Source organism: Hippopotamus amphibius, chromosome 4 (genome assembly GCF_030028045.1).
Source record: "Hippopotamus amphibius kiboko isolate mHipAmp2 chromosome 4, mHipAmp2.hap2, whole genome shotgun sequence".
Lineage (NCBI taxonomy): Eukaryota > Metazoa > Chordata > Mammalia > Artiodactyla > Hippopotamidae > Hippopotamus > Hippopotamus amphibius.
This window is the reverse complement of record NC_080189.1, coordinates 44,993,134-45,008,836: the sequence shown is the minus strand read 5'-3', so window position 1 is coordinate 45,008,836 and position 15,703 is coordinate 44,993,134. Positions and strand designations below refer to the sequence as shown.

The 15,703-nt window shown below is 34.4% G+C and overlaps 1 protein-coding gene across 10 annotated transcripts in view; it reads left to right on the top strand.

Moving 5' to 3' along the window:
- BBS9 (Bardet-Biedl syndrome 9) overlaps positions 1 to 15,703 on the top strand; it is a 452,928-nt gene that overhangs the window by 190,128 nt on the left and 247,097 nt on the right. For 9 of the 10 annotated variants that reach the window (XM_057732077.1, XM_057732081.1, XM_057732080.1 and 6 more), the window contains 4 exons: positions 3,579 to 3,681; positions 5,235 to 5,339; positions 7,445 to 7,459; positions 12,699 to 12,839. In XM_057732077.1, the coding sequence (XP_057588060.1) occupies positions 3,579 to 3,681; positions 5,235 to 5,339; positions 7,445 to 7,459; positions 12,699 to 12,839 (364 nt within the window). The remainder of the gene's footprint in view (positions 1 to 3,578; positions 3,682 to 5,234; positions 5,340 to 7,444; positions 7,460 to 12,698; positions 12,840 to 15,703) is intronic. The other variant, XM_057732082.1, reaches the window with a different exon arrangement.

The following is a 15,703-nucleotide window of genomic DNA, read 5'->3' as shown; positions in this document are numbered from 1 at the left end:
AGTGTCCATTGTAACTTCTCCTGTTTCATTTCTCATTTTATTGATTTGAGTCCTCTCCCTCTTTTTCTTGATGAATCTTGCTAGAGGTTTATCAATTTTATTTATCTTCTCAAAGAACCAGCTTTCAGTTTTATTGATTTTTGCTATTGTTGTCTTTGTCTCTAGTTCATTTATTTCTGATCCGATCTTTATGATTTCTCTCCATCTACTAACTTTGGGATTTGTTTGCTCTTCTTTCTCTAGTTTCTTTAGGTGTAAGGTTAGATTGTTTATTTGGGATTTTTCTTGTTTCTTGAGGTAGGATTGTATCAATATAAACTTCCCTCTTAGAACTGCCTTTCCTGCATCCCATAGGTTTTGGATCGCTGTGTTTTCATTGTCATTTGTCTCTAGGTATTTTTTTATTTCCCCTTTGATTTCTTCAGTGATCTCTTGGTTATTTAGTAGCATATTGTTTAGCCTCCATGTGTTTGTGTTTTTTACAGTTTTTTTTTTCCAGTAATTGATTTCTAATCTCATAGTATTGTGGTCAGAAAAGATGCTTGATACGATTTCAATTTTCTTGAATTTACCAAGGCTTGATTTATGATCCAAAATATGATCTATCCTGGAGAATGTTCCATGTGCACTTGAGAAGAATGTGTAATCTGCTTTTTTTGGTTGTAATGTCCTATAGATATCTATTAAATCAAGCTGATTTATTGTGTCATTTAAAGCTTGTGTTTCCTTATTAATTTTCTATGTGGATGCTCCGTCCATTGGTGTAAGTGGGGTGTTAAAGTCCCCCACTATGATTGTGTTACTGTCGATTTCCTCTTTCATAGTTGTTAGCATTTGCCTTATGTATTGAGGTGCTCCTATATTGGGTGCATAGATATTTATAATTGGTATCTCTTCTTCTTGGATTGATCCCTCGATCTTTATGTAGTGCCCTTTCTTGCTTCTTGCAACATTTTTTATTTTAAAGTCTATTTTATCTGATATGAGTAATGCTACTCCAGCTTTCTTTTCATTTCCATTTGCATGGAATATCTTTTTCCATCCCCTCACTTTCCGTCTGTATGGGTCCCTAGGTCTGAAGTGGGTCTCTTGTAGACAGCATATATATGGGTCTTGTTTTTGTATCCATTCAGCCAATCTGTGTCTTTTGTTTGGGGCATTTAGTCCATTTACATTCAAGGTAATTATCGATATGTATGTTCCTATAACCATTTTCTTAATTGTTTTGTTTTTGTTTCTGTAGGTCCTTTTCTTCTTTTATGTTTCCCGCTTAGAGAAGTTCCTTTAGCATTTGTTGTAAGGCTGGTTTGGTGGTGCTGAATTCTCTTAGCTGTTGCTTGTCTGTAAAGCTTTTGATTTCTCTATTGAATCTGAATGAGATCCTTGCTGGGTTGAGTGTTCTTGGTTGTAGGTTCTTCCCTGTCATCACTTTAAATATACCATGGCACTCTCTTCTGGCTTGCAGAGTTTCTGCTGAGAAATCAGCTGTTAACCTTATGGGAGTTCCCTTGTATGTTATTTGTCATTTTTCCCTTGTTGCTTTTAATAACTTTTCTCTGTCTTTAATTTTTGTCAACTTGACTACTATGTGTCTTGGTGTGTTTCTCCTTGGGTTTATCCTGCCTGGGACTCTCTGCACTTCCTGGATTTGGGTAGCTCTTTCCTTTCCCATGTTAGGGAAGTTTTCAACTATAATCTCTTCCAGTATTTTCTCAGGTCCTTTCTCTCTCTCTTCTTCTTCTGGGACCCCTATAATGTGAACGTTTTTGTGTTTAACATTGTCCCAGAGGTCTCTTAGGCTGTCTTCAGTTCTTTTCATTCTTTTTTCTTTATTCTTTTCTACATCAGTGATTATCACCATTCTGTCTTCCAGCTCACTTATTCGCCCTTCTGCCTCCGTTAATCTGCTATTGGTTCCTTCTGGTGTATTTTTCATTTCAGTTATTGTGTTGCATACCTCTGTTTGTTTGCTCTTTAATTCTTCTAGGTCTTTGGTAAACTTTTCTTGCAACTTTTTGATCTTTGCATCCAGTCTTTTTTCAAAGTCCTGGATCATCTTCACCGTCATTATTCTGAATTCTTTTTCTGGAAGAGTGCGTATCTCCTCTTCATTTAGTTGTTTTGCTGAGGTTTTATCCTGTCCCTTCATCTGGTACAAAGTGTTTTGCCTTTTCATTTTCCCTGTCTTTCTGTGGCTGTGATTTTCAGTTCCACAAGATGAAATACTGCTGATACTGCTTGATTGTGCTGTCTGCCCTCTTGTGGAGGAAGCTGTCTAGGAGGCTTATGGGTGCCTCCTGATGGGAGGGACTGATGGTGGGTTGGGCTGGGTGGGCGGAGCTCAGTAAAACTTTAATCCGATTTGGTGGGTGGAGCTCAGTGACACTTTAATCTGCTTGTCTGCCAAAGGGTGGGGCTGTGTTCCCACCCTGGTGGTCCTTTGGCCTGAGGCAACCCAGCACTGGAGCTTACAGGCTCTTTGGTGGAGCTAATGGTGGACTCTGGAAGGGCTCATGCCAATGAGCACTTCTCAGAACCCTTTCTGCCAGTGCTCCTGTCTCCTCAGTGAGCCACAGCTGCCCCCCACCTCTGCAGGCAACCCTCCAACACCAGCAGGTAGGTCTGGTTCAGTCTCCTATGGGGTCACTGCTCCTCCTCCCTGGGTCCTGGTGAGCACACTTTTTTGTGTGCCCTCCAATAGTGGAGTCTCCATTTCCCCCAGTCCTGTGGTGATCCTGCAATCAAATCCCGCTGGCTTTCAAAGTCTGATTCTCTGGGGATTCCTCCTCCCATTGCTGGACCGCCAGGTTAGCAAGCCCGACGTGGTGCTCAGAACCCTCACTTTAGTGGGTGGACTTCTGCAGTATAACTGTTCTCCAGCTTGTGAGTCACCCACCCAGCATTTATGGGATTTGATTTTAATGTGATTGCACCCCTCCTACCATCTCATTGCGGCTTCTCCTTTGTTTCTGGATGTGGGGTGGTTTTTTTTGGTGAGTTCCAGTGTCTTTCTGTCGATGATTGTTCAGCAGTTAGTTGTAATTCTGGTGCTCTTGCAAGAGAGAGTGAACACATGTACTCCTACTCCGCCATCTTGATTCTTCTTGAATGGTGAATTTATGTTTAATTTTTAAAGAAACTGCCAAACTTTTTTTCTGGAATGGTTGCACCATTTTACTTTTCCATCAGCAATTTATACAGGTTCTAGTTTCTTCACATTCTTGCTAACACCTGTTTTTTCTGTCCCTTTGATTATAGCATTTTAGTGGATGTGTAGTCGTATCTCATTGTGGTGTTACTTTGTATTTGATACAAAGATTTTTAGCATTTTTTCATGTGCTTGTTGCCTATTTGTACATCTCCTTGGAGAAAAGTCTGTTCAACTCCCTTGCCCAGTTTCTGACTGGGTAGAACTTTTTAATCTATTACCGATGCTATAAGTTATATTTTGTGACAGCTCATTTTTTTCTCAGATGGTATTTCCTAATTATTTGCTAATGATTTTTTAAGTAGTTGTGATATTCTATCAATCTGGAAAAAATGTAATTTTCTATTAGTAACAATTTCAATTTTCTTAGATCACACTGCAGAATCGAGTGGCATTACAAAAGGTCAAATTATCAGTCTATGTGCAACCACCTTTAGTACTGACTTGTGATCAGTTCACTTTTGAATTTATGGGTAAGTGTTTTGTTTTGTCTTAAAGTATATCATGGTATGAGGTTTTTTTAATTAAAAAAATTTCTATTAGTGGGTTTATTTCATGGCCATATTTCTTGTCTGAATAGTGAGACTGGTATCTTCCTGAAATCAATGATTGTGTTATTTTGCTTATATTTTCCCTCCAAACCTCAAGCATGGACATTCAATAAATGGTTGTTGAACTGAAGTACTTATAGATTTTCAAGTGCTTTTCTTAACTAGATGAACCTGTAATTGTACTTAAATACTATATTTTGGAAGGCTTTATTTTTTTATTGACATTTCTATAGTGAGCTTTTATTGAATCAATAATGTTTGAAGAAAGAATATTGGCTTTGGAGTCTGACCTGAATTTGAATCCTGGCTCTGACACTCACTCAATGTGTAACCATGAGCAAGCTACTTTAGTAATTATTTGGAGCCTCAATTTTGATTTGTTTTGTTTCTTTTTGTTTTGTTTTGTTTTGATCTGCAGAAAGAAGATAATGATATGTGTTGTAGAACTGTTTTAATTAGAATTTAATCAGAAAATTAATTGGATTTAATTAGAAAATGAATCTATGTAAGATATCTGTAATGATGCCTAAAATAGTAGACAGGTAATAAATGGCAACTCTTAGTAAGATTTCTTTGCATAGAGTCTCTCTTACCACTTACATCCAAATTGTCATTAGTCCTGTTAGGATGATTTCTGAATTACCTTTCAAGTCTTTTTCTGTCTTTCTTCACTGCCACTGTTCAGCAGGGAATCCTATGTCTTTATTCACAAAAATCAAGAACCGATGTCTCTTCTTTTCCTTTATACAACCAACTCTTACCTTAGTGCCCGGTAGATAGTGGAAACTCAATTAAGTATTCATTGAATCAGTGAATGAGTGGTTGAATTGTTGAGGTAATAACCTGGTAGGTGATATCTCACTTTATGTTTTAATTTTTCACAATACTTCCAATTTGTCTTTCTGAAACACATTCTGGGCAATTAATTTTTCCAGTTAAAAACCTCTTATAGCTCTCTAATGCAGGTTGGAGGTCAAACACATGAATGTGGAAGGTGATGCACAATCTGCTAAATTGCTACAGTTTTAGTTACATCTGTATCCAGTCCCGCCTTCCACTTCCTCCTGCAGTCCGTGTTCTAGCCATGATAAAGTACTATTTCTCACTCCCAAATTCTCTTGCCCTTTGCATGCCTTTTTCTGTGTTCATGCTGCCTGTTCACCTGAGTAAAGAGTAGCAGTGGTGTAGAATGTTAGGTACCCTTGTTCTGGAGTCAATTCCCAGCTCTGTATTAGCTATGTGACCTTGGGCAAACTTTTTAATCTCTCTGTGGCCATTTTCCTCATGCACCAAAAAACGGGAATAATAATAATAGTACCCACTATGTAGGGTTGTTGTGAGGATTAAATGAATTAATCTACGTAAGCGTTATGTAAACTGCTTATTACACCAGCTGCGTACAGTATATGTTTCACTTTAATTGTTAATAATTGTCCAAAATTATGCAACTTATATTATTTTTACATTGCTTATAGCACCAGAGATGACTAGAACAGTAGGCTTTTCCGTTTATCTGAAAGGAAGTTATTTACCACCTGAATTGGAAGGAAATGCTGTTGTTTCTTATTCCAGACCAACAGGTAAACATATAGTTGTTCATGAATTTCCAAGCCTTATCACTTCTTTTAAATTATTGGAGATATGAGTTAAGGGTTTAAGTCTTTAAGATGGGAAAACACATTGTAAAATATTAAATGAAAAAATATATTGTAGTGTTAAATTAAAATGTATGTCCAAATTACATACATTTTTGATGTTATGAATAATTAGCAATAAGTCTATTTAGCTGATTTCCATATGTAATGTTTGATTCTGTCTTTCATTTAATAGCAATTATGATATATTTTTATTCCCACTAGAAGAATGTTATCTAGTCAGACTTCATGTATTTGAACTAAAGAGAAAAGCCTAGTCTAAATTAATAAAAAAAGACTGTTATGGGTTACTCTAATATTAAGACTCTCTTCAGAGTTTCAGGTACTGCTTTAGTATCTTACATGTTAAAATATTTGAGAACAGGATCTGTATTATTTCTGGAAACTCTTAATAGATCAAAAAAGTTATCTTTAGTCCAGTTGAGATCCAGTTATTATAAATTTCAACTTGGGTTCAATTTTATAGTTTGTGTGTGTGTGTGTGTGTAGTGAATTATTCATAGTAACAGTTTGGCAATTAGTTGATCGATAGAATAAGAATAATTAGTCATTGCTTTTCTTAAAAAACATTTAAATGTAGTGTAACTGATAGGGTATTTCAGCAATGTTGCATCTGTGTTTTTTAAGCATTTCTGGACAGTTTTCTTGGTTTAAAAAGCTTTAGAGATGCCTTATAGTTTTTTCTCTCTGTTGTTATCCACTTTGCTTACTTAGCAATGCTTTTATGAGACTGACGCACTACCTACTGCACTAATGAGGCACCATGGCAATGTTTTTAGTTCTTATTTTGTCTAAGTGAATTTTCTGGTTTATGCATTGACAAGTCTATACTTGGGGGTGATTTTATAACTTTAGTACGTGTTTTCAAAATCTGTTCTTCTTCTTTGTAAGTTATTTTACCTTAAATTATAAAAAAATTTATTTTTAGCCAGAAGTGACCACTTTAACTCTTTACCTATATTTTCAAAATTTGGTGTAACATAAATATTTTATGTTGAAATGGCTTTGTGAAAGTTGGCTTCAGAAAGAAATGCAAAGCTTCCATAGGGATCAAGGAATGATGGACTTTTTAGTTGGGTATTTCTGAAAAGAACATTGAAATATTCAGTGTTATTTTAATTTTGAGTTGTGAAATAAAAAATCGGAAATGTTTGACTAACATCTCTAGATCATTTATCATTAATTGAACATCTCAATAATCATAGGCATTATTATACTTTTTATCTTTCTTACACCTTGAATATGCAGTTGTAGAGATTGTTGATGCCTTAATTCAGCTAATTATTTCATTTGCTTTCAAGGAAAATTAGTGATACTGGTTGAAAATAAATTTAAAATAAAGAAATGGATTACCTAGCAAGTGGGCAAAAGACATAAAAACATGTTATAAAGTTATAAAATCATTTGGTGAACTTACAATTGCACATACCGTTTTTAGCTATTATACTTTTCTAAAGACAGAATTTGAAAGACTATAAAGTATTACTAAACCAAAGAGCATAAGCTCTTTGTTTGAAAGTTAATTAGAAATTAAAGTAAAAACAAGTCTATAAAAGTGAAAGAATACCAAGACAAGCTGGGGAAAAAAAGACATTGTTCCATAGTAGTATCTACTAACTAAAGGTGAACTGGAAACATTAATATTATGTATTTGTCTTTCACTCAGATTTTTTTTTCCAAAAATTCATTTAGTGTTCTTGATGTCATTTATATATTGAGTCTGGTTTGCTTTTGGCTAGATCATATATCTTTACCTCTTTTTGCCACATTTATACTGGAATAACACCCACTCATGGACTTCTGAGAATGAAAAAGCAAATATATTGTTAGATTTCATTTATTCATGTTATATTCTTCAATTGTGAATTGGCTTATCTTTATTGGAGGGCCATTTAAATCATCTGGGAGAATCTTGAAAATTTTAATTTATATTTTAAGCACGTATGTATTGTTTGTGTTGTAATTTTACAACAGATAATTTGTTGCATTCTTTCTCCCCTATCCCTTTTTGCATTGCCTCTGATGGATAGATCGAAATCCTGATGGTAAGTGAAAAGAGAATTTAGAACAAAATGAATTTCAGAACTGAAATTTGGTCAGTTAATTGAATTGGTATTATACCATGAATGAATTCTTTTTATGGACTGCTGTTTTAACTATGGCAACCTCTTTAGGGTGATTCAGTGCCTTAATCTGGCTATGGAGAAGATAGTAGATGTTTCCACTTATAGATACTTGTCATTCATTATTAGTTGTTTCAGAGTCATGAGAAACTATGAAGCTCCATGGCTTTTTTGAACAAAATCAAAGATGTCATTGAAAACATTTCTGTAAGTCATTGGTGATTTACCTATATGCTCTGTTATCTTAGTTTACTTAAAAAAGAGTAAGGAAAAAAATTCTGAATTCTAAATTGCCTGATTCTGTATACCCCAAAAGATTCACCTCTTCCTCTGATCAGAATTCCATGTGTATTCATTCTGTGGGCCTATTCCTTGTCTTGTTTAGAATTTGTGGGGGAATATCATCAAGGCTCTGACCCCTTGAACTTGCCGGGGTCAGTGCTGTCACCATTTTGTTTTCTCCAAATCCTTTGTTTATTACTCTGCTATAGTGCTTATCATAATATGAATTTCATCGTTTGTTCCTTAGGTTCCCCTAGTAGATTTTTGAGCTCTTTAAGACCAGGGTTCAAGTACTTATCTCTAAATTGTGCAGCATCTGGTTACATGACAGGCACTCTAAAAGTATCTTCTACTTTGATTATCTTTCAGCCTAGACACACTTAATGTGATAGTTTGTCTTGGTTTATTAGCCATTTTAAGATTAATATTAGATAATATTGATTGGTAATAATTAGATAAAAAAATACTTAAAAATAATGGCAATATTTACTCATATAGTTTTGGTGGTGCCAACACCTGAGTTACATACTGTCTGGGAGGTAAAAATGTATTTATATGAGAAATATTTTAATAGAAGTATGCTTTTAGCTTAATAACATAAAGTATACTTGCCAAATTAGAATTTGGCTTATTAAAATAATATTAATAATGAATATTTACATTTTACTTTGCAAGATTGCATGAAACTGATAAGATTTTGCAATAAATTTTATAAAATACCATATTACTATTTAAATTCTTTGTTTTGAGTTTTAAAAAAATCAGTAAAAGTTATTATTGAAAGGAATTTATTCCCTCTTACTATAAATTCAGATCAAACCATGAGGAAAAAAATAATATCTGGAAATTTTAGTATTTCAATGCAAAGCTAAAGCTGGTTTTAATAATCTCATGATATATTTTAAAATTATAATTAAGCTTCAGGGAGTAGAGTTGAAATATTCAGCTTCATCAGTAGGCAAGAAAATAAAATGTTGCCACTTAGATCTTACACACAAGGCTTCAAATTTCAAAGACTGTTCCATTTTATTGGCCTGATCTGTTCAGACTATATTGCAGATAAGCAGTCCTGCTTTCGCATGTGGAAAAAGAGAAGCAAATGAGATTTTATGTTGTCCCATAAGAGTTAGTCTCCATTATTTCTGCCTTAAGGTTACATGACATGCAGTGTAAAACATGACTGCAGATGGAGCACAGTACGTAGCCAGACATAACAGGAAGGGATCAAGGAAGTTCTGGCTACCAGACGTTGCTACTGCATTGGGGTTCCTTGTTTTCAATACGAAATGACTCTAGCAGGCCCCTGGAAAGAGTTCTAAAGGCATTATATAGATGTGTAATATATAGATATCATTATTCTACTCTGGTATGTAAGTTCTTTTTTCTTTTCTTAAAAGCACATTTTGGCTTCCCTCTTGACAGTGATACTAGTCTCTTGGGTGTGCCAGGGGTAATTAGAATTCTCTTCCTGGAAAAATTGTTCTGTCAGGAGTGATCTTGATGTGAATTTTCTAAGTGTTAAATAATTTTGTGATTAATTGCACCGTAGTACTTGCGACTATCCATTTCCTCTAGTAGGCTAGAAGGGGAAGTGTTTGAAGGAGAGGTGATTACATTTGTTAAAAAACAGTAGAACAAAGTCAGTCTGATGAGCAATTAGGCCAATATGTGAGTATTACAAATGACCAAACTTTTCTTTTCTCTCAGCATTGTATTCAGAGAGTTGAATAAGCCAAACAGAGACTGTTTTGCCAACTAAATATCACTGATGGTAGGCAGTTAGGACCAGTTCGGCTCTTTTTTTTTTTTAAATTAATTTTTTTTGGAGTATAGTTGCTTTACAATGTTGTGTTAGCTTCTACTGCACAGCAAAATGAATCAGCCATACATATACAGATATCCCCTCCCTTTTGGATTTCCCTCCCATTTAGGATACCACATTAAGTAGAGTTCCTTGTGCTATACAGTATGTTCCCATCAATTGTCTATTTTATACATAGTATCAATAGTGTATATGTGTCAGTCCCAATTTCCCAATTCCTCCCACCCCACCCCACCCCTTTCTCCCTTGGTATCCATAGGTTTGTTGTCTACATTTGTGTCTCTATTTTTGCTTGGCAAATAAGAGCACCAGTTAGGCTCTTTCAACTAATTTGAAAGCTATCCTACTAGCAACTTTGGAAGGTCTTTAAATGCATGTAGTTCTTTCCTTCCTTATTACAGATACACATATGTATACACTTACACATACCTCTATGTACCTCTGGCTTCAGGTTCTTAGATACAATTATAGCCTGAAGAGTAATTGGTAGCCAAATGTGCATTTCAAGTTTCTTAAGAAAATGTAAATCTCAGTAGAAGTGTGCCTCTGATAAACCCCATGTCTAAATACTAGACATTATATTTTGAAATGCTTGAGTTTTAATTTGATGAGAAGTAATATAAAATACTGTCATTAGAATTTTTCTTTTTAAAGATATGGTTTCCTTAAACTGGTTTCTAAAGGATTGCATACTCTTTTTTCCCCCAATAGTAAAACTTTTCAAGCTGCCATCATTTAAAAAATAGCCGTAATCATTTTATTAAGTATGAGTGTCATCATTTTTCAAAGTAATGTTTTCCAAATGTCCTATGAAACAGGTTTACAATTCCTGGAGAGAAAGGAAATTCTGGAGGGGTTCTGCAAATCTTAGCTACTGCAGACCATTGCCATAGTGTGTGATATTGTCATTAATTGACTTAACTGAACTGTGAATTGAGTTATAATGTATTTCCCTTCTTGGGTTTATTAGTGCTTGCTATCCATTTGTTTCAATTTCTGAAAACATGTGTACACCACCAGTTTCTTTAGCTCTCAGTTCTTGGCGTTTTAGGGTAATAATCTTTGAATATATATAAGTAACATAAGGCTCGGGTTGTTGATCATGATTAATTTTGTTTTACCACAAATTCAATCAGTACCTGGTCCAAGTCAAGTAGAGCCACAGTTTTAGCAGTATAGTTTTGGAAGTGCATTTGCAGCCAAATTTTATTTCAACAATTAACTCAGACTTTGGTTGAAAGAACATAGAAGATCGCTTCTCTTTGTGCATGTATAGAATTGTCAGAGGTTGAAGCTTCCCCCCCTTTTATTCTATTCGTTAAAAATGAAGGAAACAGAAATCGGCTTCAGTTTCCTTGTTCTTTCCAGACGGCGTCTATTAATTGAAGCTGTAATTTATATATTGTAGAGGAAACATATTAGTAGGTATAGTTTCATAATTTGGAGATATATGGAATATGTGAAGTTGGAAAAAATAATGCTTCGTAATCTTTTTTTGTGGTGATACTGATAGCTGTGGTTTGAGCAGTAGCTTAGATCATGTTACCATAATATTTTGAGTCAAAACATTTCATCATTGTAAAGTATAAATACACATGCTTTTAAAACCTCACAAAATGTCACAAAATAAAACCCTGGGACTTTTCTGAAGAGACACCAGTTATAATTTGCATCTAGGATTCCAGGAGAAGTGAATTTAACATCTGTTGGTTATGAGCAAAAAATGAACTATGTAAAATTTGATGGATAATAGATTATGTTGAAGAGAATGACAGATATGCTCCACATACTCTGAAAAAGTATTTAATTGACCTCATATATCAATATGCTTGCCATTGTTGATGATCTCTCACTATCCTAGTGAATAAGTAGTACTGAAAAGTGTACTCCCAGCTTGGTTGTAGAGTAAACCACATGACTCCAGTTGGCATTAACAAAATATATTGCTAATTCTAGCAATCCTACTTTGGGATCATGTCTCCAAAATTTACTGCTGCTTCTTTTGCTATTTTTAAGTTGCTCTCTGACTCTACTGTAAAGAAATAAAGGAATTAATGTGTGGATCCATCAAGTATAGTAGAACATTTTAAGTTTTCCATTTTCCTAAGGTAGTTTACTAAGATACAGGTTTCTGTATATTATCTTTTATATTATCCAGTCAAAAATAGAATCCTAGTATAAAAGGAGAGAAAACTAAAGTTGTAGAATTCCTTTACTTGATTTATAAGTAGAGAGTCTAATTTGCTTTGGTTTCAGTTTTATTCTTTGTAAAAATATTAAAAGGAATGATTTTTAAAAACTAAATTCTGATATAAAACTCTTCATTGTTATTTATTTATGCAGTTACCTATTTCAATATGCCTGTATACTTTGCGAATTGAATGACTAAGTAAGCCTTTCAAGATGCTGCTTAACAGTGATATGTAAAGTTAGATAGATTGAGAAAAATTTACTTTGTATGAAAGTGATATTCTTAATATTGCTGTGTAAAATGACATGAACTTCATTAGAACTTTAGTAGGGCAAATTCTGCTTTCATGTTTATAATTTATTACAAATTGTTAATTGTACTTTGAATCTTCAATAAGTAAAAAAGCTAAAGATTAAAAAACTTGGGGGGTAGAGAAATGATTAGATATGGTCATATAGAGTATTCCTGATATAAATTTCATATTCTTTGCTCATTTTAGCTGATAGTCTTGGATTAGGGCTAGAGCTTTGAAGGTCTTAAAGACAGTTCAGTAATTGAATATAACTATATATAATGTTTTATATAGTGTTCGACTGTGATGATTTTTAAAATATGATATTACTATTAAAGGCAGAGCTTACACCTGTGCATCTTTTTAAGATTTTCTTTTTGCCTTGTACTTTTTGATAATAATATAAAAATATAAATTATGATAATGCTTTCCAGTTATTTCAGTTATGCTAAATGAAATGGGCAGGTAGCAAACATTTAAACTAAGATATGCTGCTACTATGTACTGTGACTAGTAATATATTTGTTTTCTTATTTGTCAAATTTATGAATATATTTCTCTCTTTTTATTTTAGGCATTCCTCGAGTTAGCCAATGTAAGTTTAGACTTCCGCTGAAATTAATCTGCTTACCAGGCCAGCCTTCAAAAGCTGCAAGCCACAAACTAACTATTGATACCAACAAATCTCCAGTCAGTCTTCTCAGTCTCTTTCCAGGTAGGACTTTTGAAGTAACATGCCTGTAACATCAGAAATGTTAAGAATTTAGAATGGAATCCTTCATCATCAGGTAATGATGGGTAATTATTAGATAATTGTTAAGTCAGAATATAAAAACGCCTCAAGGATTTTTTCCTCTTGTTTGCCTGTTCAAAGGCGAATACCTTGTATCAACAAGGTAATAAAGTGAATAAAGTGTACCTTTTAAGTTTGATTAAAATTATTATAATCATTATTTTGCTTCAGCATTTAGAAATGAAAACATCAAATGTTTCTTTTTAGACTGTGGAAATTTTTGGCTTGGAATGTAAATATTTATTATTCATCTTTATTGTAGGTTTTTGAATATATCCCTTTTCTAAGCATGTAAATATTTATTATTCATCTTCATTGTAGGTTTTTAGAGATGTATCTTTTAAAAGTATATTCTTATGCCTCTGAAAAGTAATCTCATAAGTAGATATTCTTTGTGGTTCTGCTGTCTTCAGCAGCTGGAGGGAGCAGTGTTCATTCTCTGCCTCGGATGCTTTAGAAGGGGCTTTGTGTATGAAGCTTGAATATCACAGTGAACATTTGGGGTAATTTGTGAAGGTGTGACTTTCTTCAGGTGTTGGGTAGCTTAGAAAAGAGAGGCGTTGATTGGATATATTTAGTTGCCGGGGTTTCTAATGTGTCGCATCTGTTAACTTTCTTGGTGATGAGGTGGAATTAAAAAAAATTCTGGGAATTAAATCAGCCCTTTTAAATCCATCATTAAAAATCAGTACTGTGGACTGTAAGATGCATCTTCACCCTTGCATTAGTAGATAGGATTTAGAATACAAAGTATTTCACACAAGGTTTAGAAATTTATGGTAAGTCAACTTTTGTCTTAATTTAACTACTTAAAGTGATTAAAATTTATTTTTCATTAATTTGAAGTGTTTTTAAAGGCTTTATTTATGTGTAACTCTATGAAAACTCTCCAAGTTGCTCTTTATTACAGTTAATCTATTCTTTAGTTTGAATGAATTTGAGTGAATGTGTGTGTGTGTGTGTGTGTGTGGTTAGCAAATGATTTTGTACCTTTTGACTTCTTATTCCCTTCCCTTCCTTTCCCTTTCTTTTTAGCCAATTTTCTTATAACAAATTTGGATTATAAAAAAGGCAGAAAGAGTCACTACCTTTATAACATCTTATACAAACATGCTAGTTCCTTGGTCTCTTATTCTATCCTGACAGTAATAGTTGGAAATTGTATGTTGCACACCAAATTTATTGATGCCCTTGAAAAATGTTTAAGACTCTGGCTTCTGAGTGGTTGATCTCTACTGTAGATGACTGAAACCAACAGAGATTGAATAAGAATGTATGCTTTTGACCAGAGAGAGAATCTCTGTAAGCTATGAATTGAATAAGAAGTACTAAGGAAAGCTTAGATAACTCATCCATTTCTGTCCTGATTTTGGACTCAGTTGTTTTGTTGTCAGAGGTATCTTAGGTTCATCAGCATATATTTGCTTCTTACTCACTTTAAAAATGGGACTCAATGACAAATTTTTACAAATCTCCCCTAAGATTCAGTTTATGTAATATAGCGTGTTCTCTTTTGGAGTTTCCATCTTTTGGAGTTTCCAGATTTGTGTTCATATTAAACATGCTGGAATCCTGTAAGTGTTTAAAATAAATACTCTTGCTACTTTTTCACTTTTCATGATACATTTTTCTCTTGCTATATGTGACATATGTTGATGTTAGATAAAGTTGCTATTGCATATCTTATTTATTTATTTATTTATTTAATTGGCTGTGTTGGGTCCTTTTTGCTGTGTATGGACTTTCTTTAGCTGTGGTGAGTGGGGGCTACTCTTCGTTGTGGTGCATGGGCTCCTCATTGCCGTGGCTTCTCTTGTTGAGGAGCACGGGCTCCAGGCGTGTGGGCTTCAGTAGTTGCAGCACATAGGCTCAATAGTTGTGGTTCACAGGCTCTAAAGCGCAGGCGCAATACTTGTGGCGCATGGGCTTAGTTGTTCTGTGGCATGTGGGATCTTCCTGGGGCAGGGATCGAACCTGTGTCCCCTGCATTGGCAGGCGGATTCTTAACCACTGCGCCAAACACCTAGGAAGCCCAGCAAATCTATTTTTTTAACAGAAATAAAATGAATGATCTTCATAGAGAAGAAATAAAACTACTTTTAATCCATATCTCCCTATTTGTTTATTTCAGGGTTTTTTTGTATATTTAAAATAACTTTAATTTTTCTTATTACAAAAGAAATGTGAAATTTAGGAATGGATAACCAAAAAGGAAAAAATGAAAGTTACTGGTAATTCTACCACCCAGCAATATCCACTTATATTTCATTACATTTTCCTACTCTTTTTTTAATTTTTTTAAATTTTTTTATTTTTTATTTTTTGGGGGTACACCAAGTTCAATCATCTGTTTTTATACACATATCCCCGTATTCCCTCCTTTCCTTGACTCCCCCTGCCTCGAGTCCCCCCCACCCTCCCCGCCCCAGTCCTCTAAGGCATCTTCCATCCTCGAGTTGGACTCCCTTTGTTATACAACTTCCCACTGACTATCTATTTTACAGTTGGTAGTATATATATGTCTGTGCTACTCTCTCGCTTTGTCTCAGTTTCCCCTTCACCCCCCGCCCCCTCCCATACCTCGAGTTCTCCAGTCCATTCTCTGTATCTGCATCCTTGTTCTTCTCACTGAGTTCATCAGTATCATTTTTAGATTCCGTATACGTGAGTTAGCATACAATATTTGTCCTTCTCTTTCTGACTTACTTCACTCTGTATGACAGATTGTAGTTCTATCCACCTCATTACATGTAGCTCCATCTCATCCCTTTTTATAGCTGAGTAAT